At 45.3% G+C, this 22,362-nt stretch overlaps 1 protein-coding gene across 3 annotated transcripts in view; it reads right to left on the reverse strand.

Annotated features, from left to right (window-relative positions):
- macrod2 (mono-ADP ribosylhydrolase 2) overlaps positions 1-22,362 on the reverse strand; it is a 343,095-nt gene that overhangs the window by 224,322 nt on the left and 96,411 nt on the right. For all 3 annotated transcript variants that reach the window (XM_037466486.2, XM_037466487.2, XM_062566512.1), the window contains one exon: positions 18,997-19,026. In XM_037466486.2, the coding sequence (XP_037322383.2) occupies positions 18,997-19,026 (30 nt within the window). The remainder of the gene's footprint in view (positions 1-18,996; positions 19,027-22,362) is intronic.

Raw genomic sequence — 22,362 nt, forward strand, 5'->3', positions numbered from 1 at the left:
AACCATGGCGAGGTCGAGTGGAGCCGTGGATCTCTGCAGGTTCGCCACCTTCATTGTTATTGCTAAAACTTTTGTGAAGCATTTAGAAAGACGTGGTATAACAACTTTTTGTACTGCTTCCCACAAATTGCCAAGTGTTCAAGTTGAGTTGCATAGTTTCTGTCCATTCCTTTTTCACTTTGGTGTAACCCGGAGAGTGTTTGCTGAGTCGTGTTGCGATAAATAGCTTCCTCCACCCTGCAGGAATGGGGAAGAAAAAATCATTTATTTTATAGATTTCCTGCTTTACCATCACGGATTACTCTCTTAACCTTAGCCTCTTGCTTCCTTATTGGCTTAGCTATTGATTGCCCTCCATCCTCTCTTCTACTGTCAAGGTGACCCATAACTAATAAACACTCCTGGAAAAGTGTGCATCCAGCAACCTAAAAATATGTCTCTATTTGCCATTGTCCAGGTCTGAGGTTGTTTATGTTGATGCTCATTGAACATGCATCGACCTTTCATTAACTGTGCCAAACTAAGGTTTATTGATTTATGCTAACGACTGCAGGTGACATGAGCAACAGGCCGCATTATACCCTTTGTGAGGTCCTAGTCAGTCAGAAAATATATATATAACGCCCCCCATGTAAACAATGAAATTTGGTGAAAAAGGATGGAGGACAGCCAGGCTGGTTAAAGTGATCGTGTGCTCCGTTCCCCTCTCTTTGGCTCCTGAGAAGGTCACACTGAGGAGTGAGATGAAGAGGAAGCATCTGTCGCTAAAGTGTTCCTCCATTATCCACCCCTTGTAAAGGACCCGCACCTGAGCAAACAAAGAGCTTCCACTACGCCATATTCACCAAAGTCTCTCCAGCACCTATACACGCTGAGTGTGTGAGACTAAAAGAAGGTAAGAGCTTGAAAAGAGAAAGAGAAATATTGTCTAGGAGCTTTGGCTGCTTTGGTCCAGTGTGCATCGGAAACAAAACTGACAATGACCATTTCATACGTCTTTGCTCAACTGAACTCTCCCGGTCCTAAATGGCTCTTACAGCCGAGTGAGGACGACGGTGCTGTTTGTGATGTTTTGTACAACTCCACCGAAGCCCCCTATTGAAATGAGCACTTGACCCGCTTCCAAGCATTGGAGTGTCCTTTCGAGGGTAATGGTATTTTTCATAATGCCATTATTAAGCTGAAAGCATGAAATCGCTCCGCTTTATTCCAGTTAGAAAGGTGGAAAAAAAACGTGTGGGAGTGTGTGTGTTTGTGTGTGTGTATGGGAGCCCATGTGTGTGTGTGTGTGTGTGTGGGGGGGGGTGAACGTATAAGATGGCTGAGCTAAAACAGATTCTCCTATTTTATCTCCTGTGACAAGACTAGTTAATGGGAATTTGTTGGTGGAGGGGAGGGGAGGGGGGGGGGGGGGGTCCAAGCACTATAAAACAAGTTTTATATTACAATGAACATTCTAGCTTCATAACAGTTGGTAGCGATCTAAAAATATCAAGCCGGGTGGTTGGCCTTATCAGGCCGGCGTTAAAGACTAAACCCTAGCTGTCAGGGGAAAGAGTGATCCCAGAGTGTCCTCTCCTTCCCTAAACACACCACAGGGAGCCTGGGAGAAGACCCTGACCTCACCCCTCTGCGTCTCTCTGCGCTCTCACTGAGATCCTTCAGGCCAGCTGCAACATTGATCATCCATGGCCTGAAATTTCAAGGGCTGAAAACCAATCTCCCTGTTGGCAAACGCACGGCACAACAGCCGAGCTCTGGTGTCGTCAGTCCAGCGGGAGCCCGGAGGGTGTGCGGATGGCCGGTGAGGGGCAGGAATGCCGGACAGGCGGAGGAGATAGAGACGTGTCCAGCAGGAGACATCGGATGGCTCCGTCTCTGACCAGGTGAAGAGGTCGCCGACTCTCTCACGACCTCAGACACTCACTCACTTTGTGGGCTCTTTATATAGCAACTGGCGAGTCGGAAGAGGACTAGGTGTCGAGCACCACACATCGCAACTCGGAGCAAGCCGCGTCCATTACGGCACCGACATTCCCATCAGGGGTTTCAATAGTCGACAGTTCAAAGGAAAAATGAAACATAAGGAGGCCAAGCTAAACTAGGAAGAGCGGTTTACGGTCTCTTGAATGAGAGCAGAGATGGTCCACCTTAAAAGGCCGGTGGCAGGCAAGATGCAAGAGCTTGGTCTGCGTATTGAGACGTCGTCACATTTGTTCAAACGAATAAACCTCAAACCCGCTGCTGTGCTACTTTAACAGGTTTTACGGTTGTGCTGGGTGCTTGCTAACATTAGGCTGGGTTTCACTGCCAGAAGTCCCAACAGATTATGGCACTAAACAACTCGATTATGACACTAAACAACTCGATTGTCGTTAATTGATGGTTAATGGGGGAAAAAAAAACTATTCTGAACAACATCAAAGTGCAAAGAAGTCCTTCGTGGTGCATCGTTCATTTGTAAATTTTAGGAATTCCCAAAGAACAACAACAAAAAAACATTGCATTCATAAACCACAACAGATTAGTGGTGGCTTCCATTTCCTGATCATCTCTCACTTTGAACGCCTCTCCCTGCCTTTCTGTCACAATGATTACTCCCTCATTAACTGAGTAGTCTGAATAATGCCTCTGCAGCCTGTAGCCAGCTATTCAACGACCGGAATAAAGTTTTTAAATCCACTGTCCTGACCCATTATTTTTTTCCTGCAGTTGTATGCTAAGTAAGGAATTTCCAGCATTTTTATAGCCTTGCGGTCCTACTATAATATTCATAGGATGAGATTCATAACATCTCATACAGAAACCTCAGGACAAAGTTCCATTATTGAACGTCCAATAATGGCAACTTCTAAACTTTTCATGTGCCTCTGTACATGTTGTTTTTTTGGTATCATAAGATGTTTCAAAATATATTAAAAAGCATGAGTCCAATTCATGAAGGGATTTAGTTTTACCGTATTAATGGATGTTAATGAGTTTGTTGTAATGGATGTCAATGGGTTTGGGTTTAGTGGTTCAAACAACTTCATAAGTCAGAATATGCTTACAACCAGGGGTTACTATAAATTATAGGAATAATTAGTTCAAAGTACAGATTTTTAAATCCAAGCACACAGAAAACACTGTAATGTTTATTCCTGACCCCAACCAGCCCAAATGTGTCATTACTTATTCGTTTTAAATTGATTGTAATATATTAACTTGTTTTTTCTTTCCACTTTACAGTTTGTTAATCAGTTTGCTTTACTGAAAAAAAGATTGGACTCAAAATTGCTTTCAGACATGTTAATGGAATTACATTCTTGAATATACTATTAGCAAAAGTAAAATTAACATAAAATGTTACAATATAAGTTAGGAAGAGTGCAACAACTTGCATTTCCCAATTTAGCAGTAGATTTTAACACTTAATTAGTGTGCAAGAAAATAACAAAAAATTTAATGACCAAAGATAATTGTGTAAATTACTCAGTGCTTTCTCTGCATTGATCACATTTCTAATTATAAGCACATCTTGAATAATTGAAAATGAATTTCTGGCATATTCATTAGCAAATAAAACATAATTTCTTGAAGTGCATCGTGTGAACAAGCACCTTGAAATCACATCATCAAGGGTGGTGGGTTTTCAATTCAGTGTCTTAAAAGATCATCAACTACAGAACTACCTTCATGAGCTCACGTCTGTGCACAAACATATCACAAACATGTCTATTTGGTCAGTCATCAATCATGATTTTTTTGGGGGCAGTTTTAGGGTTGTTACGTGATAACATAATTTTAAAAACTACCCATGGTGCTTCACAACATAAGCCACGTGCCATGCGCTTCTGATGAGATTGCGGCTTGTATTAAAACAAGGTTCTGAAACATATATAAACATAACGTATACTGAGGTTTTACGGGAATATAAAATGCAAGTGTTTATTTAGTATTTCTGCTTCACCACGGACAATGGGCTACACCTTAGAAAAAGCTAAATGTAAAATGTAGCACAGCATCCACATAGTGGGAAGTGCAGTGATGTTTCCCATTGTTTGATTCAAATACTATAAGAGTAGGCTAGACTGGTGCTTCGGTGACTGAAGAGCACTAAAATCGTATGAAGTGCTCCGGACTGAAGCCCTAACAGCTGCAGTTGTGCTGAGCCTCCGGTGAACCTTGGGTTAGCGCATGTGTATAGGGGGGCTTTGTGTGTGTTAATAAATAAAATTATACAATGACCAAAGTGTTCTGCTACTCTCACTTGTAACAAAGCGTTGGGATGTTGGGAGCCCCTCACTGACCACACAGGCAGAGCGCAGAGAGGGAAACAGATCAGAAGGTCACAATTCCAATCAGAGAATGGAGAACCAACAGTGCGAGAAAAAAAAGAGGTCAAGAAGATTCATCATTTTGGACTACTGAGTGTATTTTAGGATATAGCTAACCTTCTCACTCTGCTTCTCTTCACTCCATTTCTCATTGCTCCCCTTGAAAGACAGATCTGTGGAGCAAGAGAGTTCTTGTCTGCGGCTTTCTTATCGCCCGTCTCTACCCTATAGAGAGAAATTCCTCGCCATTTGTTGAATACGTGTCATGGTGTGCGCTAGAGGCTCATCTGTGGTTGCACCCCTCCCTCACCTGGCACTCGTGTGATTAGATTTCATATCCCAGGCTGCAGGAGATGAACTCTATCTCCATTGGCCAGGCCCCTCACCATCAATCTGCCTCGCTGATGGCTCGGTGTTGGGGCGGCAGCCTCACAGAACATTCCTACCCCCATGCTTATGCACAGCAATAAACACGTCCGTGTTTTATAGTGGCAAACGTTTGTATTTTATTGGAATATTTTGTGCATTTGTATCACACATTCAAGGCCCCCTTAGAGGGGGAGAACCCTGCGGTGTTATCCGAAGTAAGGGCCGAGCCGGTTACGGCGAGATGCTGGGCTGTCTGCAGTGTGCAGAGCATTCACCGCGTGCTTGGGTGGAGTAGTGGTGCAGAAGGAGGTGGAAGGGAGGAATAGAGTTGGTCTGTTTATTTGTTGTTCTCCTCTTCTTTAACGGCTTGTGACCGGCTGGCTTTATTAAACTGGGCTTTGAGCACACACACAGCAGCACTAAAACTTCCTGATGGCAGAGAGGGGATCAATTTGATCTGCTGCCTGCAGGAATTACTGCAAAGTATTGGTACCATCACACAGGTAGGCCTGCCCTGTGTTTTGGGTTAAATGGACCATTTAAATTATTATTAATTTATCAACTTCAGTATAGCTGCAAGAGGGAAGTGCAGGTCCGTAAAGAAATGTGCAGGTGCATGGTTTTCCCATGAATATTAAATAAGGAGTTAACACAAATCCCTCACCAAAATGGTAAGTGTGAAAAAGACAAAACACATATGTGTTCAATTATCTGCTGGCGCCACAATTGTAAAACCTGCAACATGAACATGTTGTATGTTTATTTAGGGCTTCTCCAAGTAGTAGGTTGCATTTAAATGAAACATTTATGAAGACAAATCTATTCATCTAATTAAGAGATGTATTAAAATGTCCTTACAGAATCATTACTTGTTCATATTTAAAATGACACCACTTTTCAATTCTATTTAAATACCTCATGACCCATGTGAAACAAAAAAACCTTGCACATGAATCTATCTACAAAAAGACCTGCAATAAATGATGCATTCGTGGAACCCAATGGGGCTGAATCAAACTGCGGTTTACCGCCAAGCTTGGAGCCCCCTTATTTGCATACGTGGAAGGAGAAAACATGAGAAATGATGTAATGAAATCAAGTTGCGACACAAGCTCAAAAAATGAATAATACTAGCACATCTTTACGACGGTCTAAAGCAACTAGAAAAACTAATTTGGTAAAGTTGGTACTCCGTGCAGGCTTGTTAAACTGGTGTGCATGAGATTATACACATTTTCCTGGCACGGCTTATTTCTCCTATCAGCAAAATCTCTGATAATTGCTCAGCGCTTATTCCATTATGCGTGCTCCGTATCATGAAAATGATAAAACTTTCTGCAACAACAATACAGTACCAGTCAAAAGTTGGCACAAAATGTGTCGAAACGTTTGGCTGGTTCTGTACATTCAAAGCTTTTCCAATTTGTTTATGTCGACACGTTTTTTTAAATCAGGTTACGAATGAAAGCAGGGAATCGTCAGATTGCGATAGTGCATGTGTTGTGTACTCTCTGAGACCCTTCCCCCATGCGCTTGTTGACATCACAGTCCCCTCGACCCCCCGCCACCTCTGTAAATTGTGTTTCACGGCTTGAAGGTTACAGAGAAAGGCTTGTGTTTGCCGAGGAGGCCAGATTAGTGCTCATCAGTGGTGGCTCTGAGATCCGAGCATTGACCCCTAGGGCAAAAAGCCAAGCTGCTTTCACACTGCAGTACACGGGGACCCGCTTGAGTCCACAGCAGCCTATTGTCACCACTCACCCACAAGAAAAGACAGCAAATTGCCATGTCAGGAACTTTGGCCCCCATGCCAATATAATACACGGCCTTTGTCCCTCATCTAGCCCGTTAATATGAAAGGAGCGGCAACGGGTACATGTTGCAGCTCAGCTCTCGCTGCAAAATAACAACAAAAACAATTTGATGTAGGAGGTTGTGTGGGTGCTTGCTTCAGAACATTTTCTGCAGCAGTTTGAACTGCAACAAAGATTTACATTTGATGCAAATATATGCATATTCAAACCGGCACTGGTTTAAGGAGGACGGCGCGCATACATCCGCCTTAAGACTAGAGGAATACAAGCCCATGATTCTAAACTGTGGATGCAAACAGCCTGGTGAAAATACCTTAAACAGTTTATGTCCCACCGCCAAGAAAAGGGAATAGATGTCTCAGTTCTGCTTTGTCGACAAGCCTCAGGAACAAATGAAAAGAAGTCATGGATATCTGCTGTGAGTGATGTTGAAGAAACGCCGTGGAAGTGATCTCATAAAAGATCCCAAACCCACTGGCTCGGCTTGCTGAGAGAATGCATGCGCCATCCTTACACCTTCTTTATCAACATTTTCTTCATTATCTTCAACAAATGTCCTCGTCACACCCTGCAGCTTTCCACTTCCACGCCTAAAGACCCAAACTGTAATCGACTGGTGGAGATGTGACCATTTGTTTCTTGCCTTACTGAGGTAGCCGGCGGAGGTCAGTGATTTAAACGCTTACCAGAAATATCATTAAGGTGGATTTCCTGTTCTGCTCAGTAGCCAGTCATGCGCAGGTAATTAGGCATTTCTGCGTCCATGATGCTAACTGACACTAAGATTAACTGGCTTTAGAAGCACAGTTGACTGGAGGTGAGAAATCTGTTATTATTGCCCAGATGATGGACTAGGCTGAGTGGGGTTCGATGGCCTTGAAACTGGGGCACTCCTCGGAGGGGCGAACACTACACTGCTCATTACGTGATTTAGTGTACACCTTAAACACATTTCTTCCCATGCCGAGAAAAATAAATGCTAAGAACTCATGCTAGATTACCGAGAGCACCTCGGGTGATCAATAAAAATTCACAGGCTAATCCTGTCTAACGCCGACGCCTCTGCGTTGCTCTGAGCACGAACAGACAGCCTGAGGAGGGAAAAGAGTGGCGAGTTAGAGTTATGCAACGTTGGTGTGTACACTGTTTTTCCCTCATGTCTATTTGGCGCGCTCACAAAAAGCCTCTGCGTGTTTCTAATCAGCGTGGTAGCCGTCCTAAATGGCAGCAATAAAAGCACGTAGATCTTGCAGGAATGTAAAAGCGGCAGTAAAATAAAACGCATGATTTAATGGCCATCTGTTGGGTGCCAGTGCAGACCTTGCTGCGACGTGTTTTGTGAATGATCAAAGGCAGCATCCGCATCCAGAGTGATTCACCTCAGGAGGCCCGCCGGAGAATTAACAAGCCACCCGGCGCAGATTAATTTTCCATGCAGTTTGGCCCTTTTGATTCCGTTACTGGTCCGCCTCAATCCCACATGGGGAAAGTGAGGGAGTAAAACAATGCAATTTACACACACACGCACACACACACACACAGCAGTCCAGCACTACAAAATGAGAAGCTCCTGGCTAAAGAGCAACGCACTTAAAAGTTTGGAAATCCATTTGTGGAAACGATTCAAGTGAGTTGCTATTGTGAGGATTTTCTCTTTTATCCCCCCTTTCAGACTAGCCCTGCCGTTGACTGCTGCTGTTTATGACTTTCTCCAAAAGTCTATTTAGGCGTTGGGAGACGGATGCCAAATGACCCATCAGCACTTAAAAGAAGCATACACATTCACACACAGAGACAGAGACAGAGAGAGACATGCCGATGTCCTCAGACAGATATTCCAAAACACTCTGCTCTTATCTCATCAAGGCTCAGTAAATAAAACATTTAACAGCTGCGCGCCAGTCTCAGGGTTGCAGATACAGTGTGAGCATCCACAGTCCGGGAAGAACGCGGGGGAACGCAGACACCCAGATATGAGTTAGACACTCGTGAGTTGGATTGAAGGTAAAAAAAAAAAAAAAAAAAGAAGAGTCAGACTCTCGGGGGACGATGAAACGGAACAATTATTCCGCAGGCTGAGCTCGTGCTTGGAAAATGTACCGTGCGGCACGACGAATCTCAGGTGGGCTCCAGACAGTGTAGTGCACCCACACAAACGCTTTCAAAGCACTACAAAGAATCCCGTGCGCAAGCAAGCTGGGGGCCGGCGGGCCGTCAGACTTCTCTCTCTCTCTCTGTCTTTCTTTAAATATTCTCCCGTGCCACCGTCTGCATGTCAGTTTGAGGGGGGGGACACATGTCTGCAGGGGACACGTGTCCCCCCCCCCCCCCCACCTCCCCCCAAAAACGCCACGGAACAAATTTGCTACCTTTGTCCGCGTTCACACCTCATTTGGCCCCAAACATGTTTTGCCATTCTGTTTGTCACGCCTGGCGAGGTTTCCCCGCGCTGCCCACCGGAGGAGGAGAGGCACGTTGCAGGGTGAGTCAGCTGAGGCTCACAGGCACAGTGCATCCGGCGGGATTTCCCTTCAGACTCGTGGGGTGCGCCGACGCCGTGTTCTTACAGCGGCCCCCTTCGGAGCAGCGCGCGGGGCCTAACCTTTAGGGGAACCTGCGTGCGAAGGCTTAAGAAGATAGATCAACAATCGAGGAAGAGCTTCAGAGGAAAGTTGCTGGAGAAATGGCAACACCGTCAACTGCTTCACTACCAACCCTCCCATATCTTGACCCTTGAGGGGGGGGGGAGAAGAGTCAAGCACATTCACTTTGGATTCAGTCAGACATCCGCACTACAGCTGTGTTTGACCTCTGGCAACAAAACAGTCACGCTGCCACGCATATACGAGCTGGCTATTTTATTTTGGCAAACCCGCCCCCCCTGATCCTCTGTTGAGGCTCGGGAATGTGTCAGTGTGGTGTTGATCTGCCACGAAGGCGCAGGGGAAGCGACTCGGGCTTGTTTGCAATTTCACAGGTGGACCTGGCTGGTGGTGGGAATCTCCCAGCTGGTCTCAAAGGTCTAATCTCTCCCAGTGAGCTCCGGTCCATCCACCCACCGACTGTAAACATAATGGCTCCCTATGGTACTGAGCTGATTGCTGTTTCTTCGGGGGGGGGGGGGGGGGGGCGGCACTGGAGTCAGTCGAGAGGAGCTGTGTCTCACACTGTTTGATGAACTTGTTTATTTTTCCTGCACATGGGAGGCCCAGAACAAACTGATTGGCAAGCAGCGCGTTTATCTGAGGCTTAGAAAGCATTGCCGATGACTCCGGACAGTCAGTGCCGCGCCAAAGCCACAGCAAAAAAAAAGCTTAATTAGAGCTTTGAGAAAATAACTTCTTGATACCACCCCCTATAATGCCCATTATTACTGCTAAGTATGCTCCTCCATCAAGGATGGCATGTGCTAATGTGAGTCTCACAGTGGAGAGCCAACATGTTTCAGTGGGCTCAAATAGCTTCGCTGCACTCTCCCACTCAGAAATTAATCTTGTGCACACCCCTGCATATGCCAGACACAGAAAGGAGCGCATACACCGAAAACTCTATTCATTTTTAAGCTCTCTCAAATAGACATGGACGGCATCTTTGGTAGTGATATTTTGACATCAGTACAACGTGCTCAGTATTTGACTGAGGCGGTGGAATACATTTAATGCGTAAGGTGTGGCGTTGGATAGAGAGAGGACCGGTTTCCCACGGGCTCCTCGGCAGTTTTGCCTGCTAATTGCTTCTGTGGTGAAAATACATGATTATTCAAAGGAAAAAGGGGAACTGCTTTTCTCTCACTCCCGCCCACTACGTCTGACATCTGTTCCCCACCTCCACAACACTTTCTCTTCTGCGCATCCCTCTGTCATTCTTCATACTACCTCCCTCATTTATTCTCTCCCCCTCTCCCGTTCTCTCTCCCTTTCTCTCTCTCCAATCCTCAGAGATCCGTCTGCGCACACCTACTCTGTCGGCAGTGTGAGGGTGATAATGAAGTGTCTGAGAAAAGAGGATTAGGTGGAGTGGTGGGCATCATCCCAGCGGTAGAAACTGCTCATCACTCCCTAAGGAAGGACACACGGGGCGCCTATCACCTTAGTCCAACTGGCTGTCTCGGTGTCACTCAGCTCGCATACTGGGACGGCTGCTGTGGCCCTCAGGAGGCCACAGTGGGGGGGAGGAGGTAACGCTGCGACAAGCCCGGGACCTAGGGGATGCCTGGCGTTTCATCCTCTGACACCCGCCTGTTTATTGTAAGGCTGAGAGCAGCACAACACTGGCAGTGGGAAAGTGAAGATCTTCACCAGGGGAACAGGCTGACACAGAGAGAAAGATAAATAGTGGGAGGGAGAGAAAGAGAGAGAGAGAGACAAACTCCTCCTCTTCCCTGTGGTCTGACAAAAAGATGACAGCTTTCCTCTGGAGCTCGCTCTGCGTCCCTGGGCAGAAACCTCACTTGGAGGCGAGCGGCCTGTCAGACACAGCTAACTAGGCTGCCCCACGAGAGATGCAGGAAGCTTGACAGTTTGTTGCTGGTTCGCATGAGGCCACCATAGTAGGTTTGTCTCAACGTATTCAAAAAGGGACACCAAACAGCCACCAACCAGATGTCTCCAAAACTATTAGTTTGACCAAATTAAAGTGCTGTTTATTGGGCTCCACTAATTTCCTTAATTTATCTCCATTGGTTCCACAATTAATTCCCAACTGTTAAATGCAGGGAGTAGAGGGCATGGTAAAACCAATGCCCTTAGCATCGGTGTTGATGTTGCACTATTTTTTCATACTAGGTTTTTACGGTGGCTACGTGCTGTGTTCAAGCTGTACACAAGAAAAACACGTTTGTTGTTGGTTGGAATGTGTATTTCTCAATTGTGGTCCACCTTTTGTCCAACCTGTCTTCTTGTCTTCCTAATATGTACATTGCAAGAATGTTTGCAGCGCGCAATCGGAGCAAACGTTTTGAAAATGACACGGTTTTGTATGATTTCTATTTTGGCATGTCAACTGTCTCAGAGTTATTCGTGAGCATGTGGCTGGGCTCACCGAGCCTCTTGTGATGTCCTTGTCGTCGCCTTGATGTGATTGGTGAGACTTGGTGGGATGGGGTAGTGCCCTGCAAAGAACTGTTCCCGTCTGTCGGATCCCATCAATCCACCCTGCATCGCTGGGGGCAACCGGACCCAAACTGACCACTGAGTCAACTGACAAGACAGCTCAGCATCCAGTTATCCCACAATGAGACACACACACACAAATTCATGCATGCCAACATGCAAGTAAATGTGTGCACAGTCACGTTCTCTCTCTCTCTCTTTCAGGCACACAGACATGCAAACACAGAGTCTCACAAGCACATCAACGCAATACACAAAGACACATGCATGCAAAAGAACATTGGCAGGCTGAGTGCAGGATCTAACCCCAAAAAAGCCACAATAAAGCCTGAGCAGGACACAAATGCACTCTGACATTGAGGTTGGTAATGCTTTGAGTTGTCTCAAAACTCAGCAACTGACCCAGAAATGCTGGTGCAGGAGGAGGAGGGTTTGGTGTGCAGTGGTGGGAGGGAGGTCATGTGTGATGCAGTGTGGAAGAGAACTAAATTGACACATTTCTTGCCCCCTTCTTGAACCCTGTGGTGGTATTCTCACTTATACAATGAGGAGAGACCGTTTAAGGTGGCTCCTTAAGCTGAGGTGCGTACTCCTGGTTATACAAAAGCATGTGAATGGCGCTGAAATTGCTATAAATATATATAGATAAAATAGAAATAACATGCAATAAGTAGCAAAATATGGTACGGGACTGATGTCAAAGGCCAGCTTCGCTTCCGCTGAGAGCAAGAGAGCGAGATAAAGAGAGAAAGCGGGAGAGCGGAAGAGAGGCTGCAGAGGTCAAACACAAAGGAAAACCAACAAATGCAATATGTTTGTTTACAGCAGCTACCCCGAGGACCCAATAACATCACTGTATCTATTTATTTTAAACTTAATGATTCCAGATGTTTAAATATATATAAATAATGTATATACACACACATAAACATAGTATTCTTCTTTTGTTCCCTTGCAGACCCGAAAACATCTTTGCAAAAAGCAGAGAGATTGCATGCAGAAACCTAGATTTTTCAAAACTACAAGAATTGATTGTGTAGTAGTTTATGTTAATTTCAAAAACTGTGCTTCAATCCAAAATAAGACTCGAGGCTTGGCTACCGCCCCGAGGTTTAGAGCTGCAGCTGGCAGAGCTAGCATTTCAAGCTGATAAGGCCCCAAACTTTCTCAGTCCTTTGGTTCAATAAACGGTAGGAGAGATTCTGCAGGAGTGACGTCCTGCCCCTCGAATGACCCCTCCATGTGCAAGTCTAAAGATCATACTGAAATAGGTAGGCTATTGAGAATCGCTTGTGCAATTCTAAAACAAAGATTAAGATCCTTATATTCTCCTAAGCCTCAGATTTTTAATTGACCATAAGCTCAGAAAGGCTATAAGCAGCACTGTTTAATACTCTTTATGGCTTAAGAAAAACAAATAAAATTATATCTATCCTGTAAACAAGTCTTTTTCCCACACCAAAGACATTTTGATTGGCATCATGAAAAAAAACATTTTTTACAGGAAACTGTCAATTGTAAAGGTTCACTTTGTCAAATTTCCACACTGGTCACATGACGGGAGGCCGAACATCGCTCCCTCGAACGAACAAACCACGTCGCAGCGACACCGAGTGGGTTTGAAAAAACGACACAGTTTACTTCAAAGGCGACCCTGAGAGAGTCAGAGGAGGGATGCCTCTTTGAGGAGTAGTCGTGGTTAGATCAACAAAGCGGGCCACACCACAGCGAGACACACAGAGCAAACGTGCGGTTTGATGTGCCGATATGCGCCATTTACACTCGGGCCCTTTTGCTCACCCGCTCACTTCAGCGCCAGAGACCGAGTGACGCCGTCAACGAGGAAACGACATGGCTGCCGCGGGCGACGGCCGGCAGCTTGATTCATACGGCGAATTGGATGAATGATTCATAGGCTACGTGGAAGGATAGCAGGACATGAGGCCTTCTCTTCTCCCCCATAAATGCTCCTAAGCTTGACATCACACAGCGGGCCCGTCCCGTTACCGCCGCTCCTGGTGGCTCTGCGCCTTTTTCCTCAAAGGTTTTTCTTTTTTTCGGCGACATTTTATACAACTCTTCATCACGCTGTCCCCTACTTCTCCTCTAGTCTCTACTCGACTCCCTGGCCATTTCCTCTTCCCTTCTCATTATAATGCAATGCTAATCCTAAATATGGAACCCACTGTTGTGGGCTCAAATGAATGGCCCAATCATTCTGTATCAATTAGTCCATCCATCATTGCTGATTGGACAAGGAGGGGGGAGACAGGGATGGCATTAGAGAGAGCTATCACCCTGACATGCAATTTCCATTACTATTTGGGTTCCACAGACTGCAGTCCACACCATGACCTTGTGCTGATAATTTCAGTAGAATGCCCTCAAAATGACGTAATATCTGTAATAATTGTGTGAAATGATCTGACAGCATGGGGGCAAAGAACATCCCGTACATCATGATCATTTTCGATATAACAACTGATGTTTCCACTTGGATGGCAATGCACTTGACATAACTGTAGGTATTGTAATATGTAGCACGGCAACTGTCAACAAGGCGGAACCCTCCGACACGGACATAATAAACTTTGTTGTTTCAGACAATAAATAGATGGGATTTGGTACTTTTCTTTCTGGCACATTATACCGTCAGAATCCTGGGTTACAACTTAATGAAGGCAGGGCAACCCTTGAGTGGTACCGTACAGTGTTAATGCATAACTTAAAGTGCATTGCACTTGGGGTGTAAATAGTGGAAAGCTGTTTTAGAATTTTAATAAGTCGGTGCAATTTATAGAATGACTTCTCTGCATATGAATGTGAGGCCAATCAAAATGAGGTCTTTGTATTTATTTGTTTTTTATTAAAATGCCAGGGGCTCACTCCCATAGTTGAATGGCGCTATGGAAAAGATGGCACAAAGAGCACAAATGCAAAGCCCCGTGCTACAGAAATGAGGAAGATGAAGTGAACATACTTAAATCACACCGACAGAGAAAGAAGATACAAATGTCTTTATGCTGCGTCGTAAACAGTTCCCAGCAGCAGGGCCAATCCCTCAGAGGAGAAAAGATGCACATTTATAACCCTGCCGCCGCTAACACACTTTTAAAAAGCACATGGAACATTACAGCACAAACACAAGGTGGACCTAGATCAGGGTGTAACTAACTGCTCGCTAAATATGAGCAGATAAGTGAATCCCTGCGGTACCGGGCTGACTGAGGAATCTCTGCATTCAATTCATCATTTTACATTATTTAGGCTACTCCATGGGGAAATACCTTATCTCTGTCATAAGTTATGCTAATGTCGTGTACTACCATCTGTGAACTAAGAACCATCAGTCAGGCATAGTGTGCAATCCATGTTATGAGAATAACATGTCACCTTTGAGTGATTAATCATATAGGGGCGTTCTGGGGCTTCCTGTGAGCTGATATGGTTGTGGCGGGGACATAAGGCCCCCCCCCCCCCTAAACCCGAGCCCTCACACGACACCCTCCTTTATCGCGACCGGTACCCCTCCCACAGCACAGAACACCATGGCCTGTCCCTGCCAATCTGCTCAATAAACAAGCTGGGGGCAGGACCCAGACAGAGGATAATGGTTCACCTGGAGGTGACAGGAAAAGAAAACAGAGCTCTTTGCATAGCGAATGCAGATAGAGATAAGCGCGCCGGAGCACTTAAGAATCTTGATAAGGGATTATCCAAACATGGCCCAAACTGGACACATTTTCCTTACTCTCTTTGCATGCCGGAGCACGCTTTTGGAGGTGCCAGTAGTGCAGTTACTGTCCCTGATGAAATTGCAACGCCGATTTTAGGAAGCCATCCTATCGATGATGTGCTTCTGTAGTCAGAAAATTGTACTAAAAGCAGGAGTTCTCACATTTCACCCAGAGGCCAGGGCTCCTGATGTTAGTTCAACCAGTGGTTTACAGACCTCGGCATGTACGCAGGGCCGCTCAGCATCGCCCCCGTCACGTCACCGCGAGTCTGCATGCAATGCCATTTGGAGTCACGGAGGAGGGCAAAGAAGCATATGAGCGCCACCGAGGGCAGACACAATCACAGCGAGCATAATTCATCTCATACATTAGAATGTGATGGGTACTCGCTATGACTCACACCAGAGTTTAGGACAGTGGTGAGGGAGGAGAGCTGGGGAGGGGAGGGGGGGCACACTCCAGCCCGTGTTATGCAAGCAATGACAAAGGCTGGCGAGGTTGGGCTCAGGAGTACTAAAAAGCCACGCATGAGTCCCAATGAGTGAGAAGGAGAAGGCCCGACCCGCGAAGAAGGATTGGTTTGGGGCGGTACAGTTAAAGCCGGGTGCTAAATGGGCAACGGTTCTGGTTGGAACGTTAATAGTCATTTCATTCCCCTTCTGGATGGAGACATCAAAGGCAAATGGAGCTCCCTCCCTCGGGCCACACAGGCCTTCATGAAGTCATCGCATGGCTCAGTGTGCATGTGTCAGTGGGTGTGAGAAGGTGAAGAATTGGGCGTGTGGGGAGAGGGGGGGTAAGGGGGGGGATTGACTAGATAGACAACATGATGTTTACATTAGGTCTACTCTCTTGAGGTCGTGCCAGCATCCAGCCATGCCGTGACACACATCACACAAGCAACCTGCTAAAATTCATAATTAGCCTCTATTCACAAAGGCCTCATTTAGCATGCCATTATCAGAGATCATTGTTATTTCCCTCTTTGTATGTATGAAATCCCACAGAGACCAACATGTCTAACGTAGATAACAGTGCTATTTTGGTTAACCCCATTGTGTAGATAATACTGAACACATACAGCCCAGAGAGAATTCCCATCAGTGATTTCTAAGGATTTAATGGAGCATCAGGGCATGAGAATGTTCTTTAGACCTTTTCCTGTCACCCCTAACTAATGCAAGGAATATAATAATCTATTTTTGGTTACCGGAAAAATCTCACAGAGGGCTTAATTGCATTTAATTCCACCCTTGCACTGTTCTGTCTGAAAACACCATCGCCCCCAGATATACATCTGTTGGGACCATCAATCTTGAATTAATGATATACAGAAACTTTTCTCCAAAAATAAAAATTCCTCAAAAGCACGCTAGGCCGAGAGAAAGAAAGCGGTTGGTGGTAAACCAAACTTTTCCTCCATAAAGTAAAGACTTTGCCGAGCCTTCACCGACTGGTGGGAGCACCACCCCCCAGAAGTGTGCAAGCTAAACATGGCTCAGGTGCGTGAGGCCAACATGATGGATCATCCCGTTGTGGAGCTGCCCCTCTGCAGAGCCCCGAGAAGACAGCTGGGAGATAAGGCAGGCCCTCTATGAGAGCACATCTCCTCTTCACATCTATCCTCACAACAAGCGGGAGGTCTTCACATGCCAAACCACAGAGGGAGGGCCGGGGTTAGGACAGAAAGGACAGTTTTTTCAGGTTCAGCCACCACCGTTGAGTGATAAAGACTCTGCAAGATAAAGCCCCTCTTGGTGGTGTGCAGATAAAAGACAAAAAGCTTAGAGCTTTGTTTTCGGGAGGAAAAGAAACATTTTCAGCTAGATAGACTGATAATGCTAAGCTCTCTCTGGTTATAATTGGCTGCTCTCTTTTTAGCGCAGCCAAAATAACAGCAAGCTGTAAAGGAATCCACGAATAATAAAACGTCGTAGTTTTTATCAGCACGAGAAGAAGCAAGTCTTAGCCTTTAACAGTAGCTTGACCTTGTATCTTGTGCTGGAAACTTGGCAGGATTAGCATTGCCAGAAGTCATCTAAGAATTAAAGGAGCCTTTGCTCTCAACTAAAAAAAAAGGCACTCGCCACAATTAGAATTCCTCTAGAGTTAATAAACACAGCTGCCGGTCACAATCAACTCAAAATGTTTTCCTGTAAAGTACGACAATAAATGACACAAAACATCTCCCGTTCCATTGTTGACGCTCCCTAAACCACCTTTTTTTGCCTGCTGCGTTCATGCGGGTCAATCTGTTACACCTCAGCGCCCATAATCAGTCGAAGAATGACCTGGATCAATCAACCAGGCTGCGTCTTTGAAGATTCTCGGAAACTGCGAAAGGGTGACTTGCCACCAAATAACAATAATGAAAACATAATAGCAGAGTAAATTGCCTCTTGTGTTCTCTTCTAGGTGGCACCGATGAATACTGAGAGTCGACGGCAGCACAGACGGACGCCAATCAGGAGGACAGGATACCTGCTTTAACGGGCACGGCTTAGATTTGAAGACGCAGGCTGGTGACCCACGATCTCAATCACAGGTTTTTTTCTTGGATGGGTGTGCTCTGAGGGCCTCTCCACGTCGCCGATACAGATTGGGAACCTGCAGTGCTAGGCAACGACGGCTGGAAAGTTCGCAATCTTAAACGTGGATCTCACAGGATGAGGGGCCACTCCAGGTGGCACGATTGGAGGTGAACACGTTTTCAGCAGGCTCCGTGTACACTCTAAGGGATGCCATGTGCACGCAGTATCGCCTCTGCTGCATAATCACTGTTGCTTTATGCAAAGCCCTCGCCTCAGATGAGTCCTATTTTATGCCAAGAATTTTAAAAAAAAACATCCCATTTCTGTGGCAGGGATAAAAGATGCAAAGTCAGACCTGTGAATGTCGAAATGTATTTTTTAGTTAAAAGATTACAAGAATCTAACAATACAGAACAAACTTGGAATTTCTAAAACAAAACTTGATTGACTAGCATCATTAAAGAAAGCTAAGGTGAACTCCTATAATAGTAATTCTGGGAGAGACATAACAGATCTGATTACTGTAATAATGTGTGATCCGCCTGTGCAAAGAGTCATGGGACAGTGACACAGTCAAAGTGACAAATGGATAAACAGACAGAGTTGAAGCAGTGACCTTATTTCATTGTCACAGAATTTCCTCCAAAAATCCCCTTTAGAAAAACAATTAACATTCCATGTCTAACTGGGTGCATTTTCGGCCAAGAATGATTATTTCAATCATGTCACTGTAAAAGTCAAATTTCTGGAAACAGTTGGATTGGGCAGTCGCTTCCTACCGGACCTCCCAGCCCATTATTCCCAAACCACGGTCGGCTGCCTCATATTTCCTTCACTGCTTTGATGATGATGTTCTTCGGCAGGCCGCTACATTAATGACCATCTCCCAGTGTGGGACGGTGCACGGCGGCACCGCGCTCTAATGTTTTGGTCTCACATCGGCCACATTTAACACGGACACTCTGAGCGAAATACACACTCAAGTATGCGATGATGCCGCAGAAGAATGCAGATGCGCCGCGTGAGATCTGATGAGTGCAACTTCAATTGCTTTAATACCGTGGGAACAAGCAATGAGATGATTAAAAAAAAAGGCAAACAAAAAGGTGTTTACTCACCTCCTCCTCCTCCCAGAAGACTGGAGTTTGCTGAAAGAAACAGAGAAAAGGACTCAGTAAACTTCTGAGAGTAAGAAAAATATGGACCATTCTATAGAGTCAGCAATATTTGGACAATCAAGTTTGGATTGTTTAACTGCTCCGGTGTGCTTTTTTTCTTCTTCCAGAAATGCAACGTGTCAATCCAAACGTTAAGATAAATTATCAAATGAACATAGGTGCGACTGACAGATTTCCTGAGATTGACAACGGAATAGAATTATTCATGAAACCTTCGTTGTATTTTCACAGCACTCAAAGGAAACGCGCTGAGTATGAAGTGTCAAGAGCAGCCTTGAATGAATACCATACACTTTTTTTTTTACACCAAACCTGTTATCACACATTTGAAAAGCTGTACCTGGAAATACAAGATTTCTCATTTTTACGGCTGCGTGCGACAAAAGACACCCAAAAGTAACAAGAATCTGGTCCAATAATTTGTTTATCTCATCTCCAACAGAGAGAAGGTATCCTTCTCTTCTCCCAGTGTTTGTCTTTGAGCAGAACAAATCTGGCCACAAACGTGCATTTATGTCCCGATGTACTCTACTTGTCAGATTTCCTTATTGGAAACACGGCAGAGGTCATGCTAAATGAAAGTGATGTGGTTAATTAAAAGCAATTAACAGTGATGATGGGGTTCAACAAGAAAATGAGAAAATGTCTAGATTTCTTTATTTATAGGGTTTGTTTTTCTTAATCGGAAATTGTTGGACATACATTGACTCAAACAGATGCTTGGTCCTCACGCGACATGTAGAACATCCTCACAGAGCGGCTGCTGTTCTGTTGTCTGCATCAAGGCAGTTTATTGCCAACCCTTGTGTCGTCAATGTGAATCTCCAGCGCTAACGGGTGACTGGTTCAAAAGAAGTAGGACGTCAGCTATATTTGGGGAGATTGCATCGTTAAAACCTGTCAGTTTGAGACATCCACTTCACGCGAGAGGAAAAAGATTAGAGGGGATTTAGAGTACATCTGTTAATTTGGGTGTTACTGAAAGTAGGAAGCCTATGCGTTTGAAGTGCAGTTCATGCAGCGGGCATCGCGAGAATCACACACGGCAACATGCCTTTAATGATCTTCAAATGCAGCTACACCATTGGCCATCATGTGAACACCACGCCATTAAAAGCATATCATTTCTGTGAATGCAACCTGGAATAAACAGCCGTTATAAGGGAGTCTTTTTGCCTGATTACGTGCATAAAGGGGACTTCTGGAGTTCACTCTGCTTCCACACCTTTCTGTGGCACCATTATGGCTTGGCATTGTTCTCATTTGAGCACCACACATGTGAGTAGGCACAAGGACAAAGAAAGCTCTCCCACTGCAGAATGTGTTCCATCAAAGGGCCTTTGTTACGTGTATGTGTGTGTGTGTGTGTGTGTGTTTGTGCATACAGTATGAGCACAACACACACACAACAAAGAGCAACTCAAATAGGGATGTTCCAACAATCAACTGTCGTGTTTACAATAGCACCTCTCCAGGTTTTTCTGTGATGAAAAAGATACATGTGCTTTTCCCAGCTTTTGAATCAACAAGCACACAACATTTGTTTCCATCAACACAACTGTTTCTGTTCGTACCACAGAGAGTTAAATGCTTAGAAACATGCAACATGATGTATATGCTTAGCTTTTTCTCATCGTTATTGTTTCAAGCTTGATGTTGCTCATCTATTATCAGCACAACGGAAAGAAAAGTTCCAGTTTTTGTTCAAAGCAAGCCAATAGTATGCTCTTCTTCAGCAAAGTCGATCATCATTGTCTAGTCTCCTGAGGAGTCTTCCTATTCCTGAGCTATTAAAACACTGGGGCTTAATTACCTGACATTATGGAAATGCATACCTGAGGGGGGGCTTCATTTACTCCACACCTAATCAGAGATTGAAGATGTGGTTGCTAATCAGCCTGACATAACTCTGGTGTGTATGTGTGAGTTCATGTATGAGTGTGTATGTTGGGGTTGTTGTAGCATTGAATGGGGCACTCTGTGCCTTGACTTTTTTTTGTGCTTTCCAACAACATGGGACCTGGTGCGATCACGGCAACATCCCGCTGGGAGATGAAGAGCGGTCGACATCCATCTCATCGCTGCTGTGGGTTTGATAAATATGGAAGTGGAGCTGAGTAAAAACGCAGCTTTATGCCTTTTCATTTCCCCTCTCCCTGCATCCTCTCTCTTAACGATCAGAGTGTCACGAGACGTGTTTCGGCAGTTTATCTTACAGCACACGGTGCTGCTTAAGCACACACAAATATCTGTAACATACAGAGGCAGTGAGCTCAGCCCACTGCAATGCATATCAAGGGAGACATTAAAATCCCCAAAGAGGACAGGGACTTGCTTTGACAATCCGTCTTTAAGCTTAAGACAAATAAGGAGCTGGCAGGGAGGCTAACCTGCAGCAGCAGCAACACGCTCTGCAGCAAAGCCTGTTAGCCTCAGTGAGACTTGCCTGAGAAGTGCGTCAATTACCCCGAGTGAAAATCAAAACAGAAATCCATATGCGGCCGCATCCACCCCGTATTGCACATTTTATAGAATGTGTATTAATTATAAACTACCTCTGCTGGAGCCTGCCATGGGCTCAGGTCTGGTATCTTGTGGTGGATCAACACATTTCCTCCTTTAGGCCGGCAGTACGAGAGCCAACAATTAGTATTATCAGAAGTGCGTGCAAGTGGAGTTGTCTTTATGAGCATATGTTTAACCGCCTTTTGACTTTGCCTTCCTCTTTCCCATGTCCGCCAGCACGTCCTCGTCCCCCCTCGAGAATTCCATGAATCAATTCATCAATTTTTCCTTCAAGGACAGAGCCTACCCAATATCTCCTGCGATACCACACGCCTGTTTCCTGGCCAAAAAGGAAGCCCTTAGACACACTGCAAAGACTTCAGTCGACGGCCAAGCGCCACAGAAGTGATTCCTCGTGCGCGAGAGGAAAAAAAAACTCTCCATTCCAGCCAGTGGGGGTTTTCTGTCATTCAAAAAGGGAGACCAAAACGCCAAGGACTGTGGATGTGCGCGCTGTTCTAAGACCCGCCTGTCAAAAAGCAGCGTGTCAAACCACTTCAAGGATCCTATCAAGTTGGACAAAATACTGCAGTGATCCAGACTACAGGAAAAGCCTCAAAGATGTGCATAAGCAGAGTTAATGAGAGGAAAGAGTGAAACCGAAGTGGAAGGGCGAGACTTTGTTTTGTTAGTGCTGCTGTGTGTCGTCCCAGTGGTGACCACACCATGGGTCATAAATCTCAAGAGGACGGGCTCCCAGGACTGCCTGGAGATGCCAGGTCATTAGGAACGGCTGGTCCG

The sequence above is a fragment of the Pungitius pungitius genome, chromosome 13 (assembly GCF_949316345.1).
Source record: "Pungitius pungitius chromosome 13, fPunPun2.1, whole genome shotgun sequence".
NCBI lineage: Eukaryota > Metazoa > Chordata > Actinopteri > Perciformes > Gasterosteidae > Pungitius > Pungitius pungitius.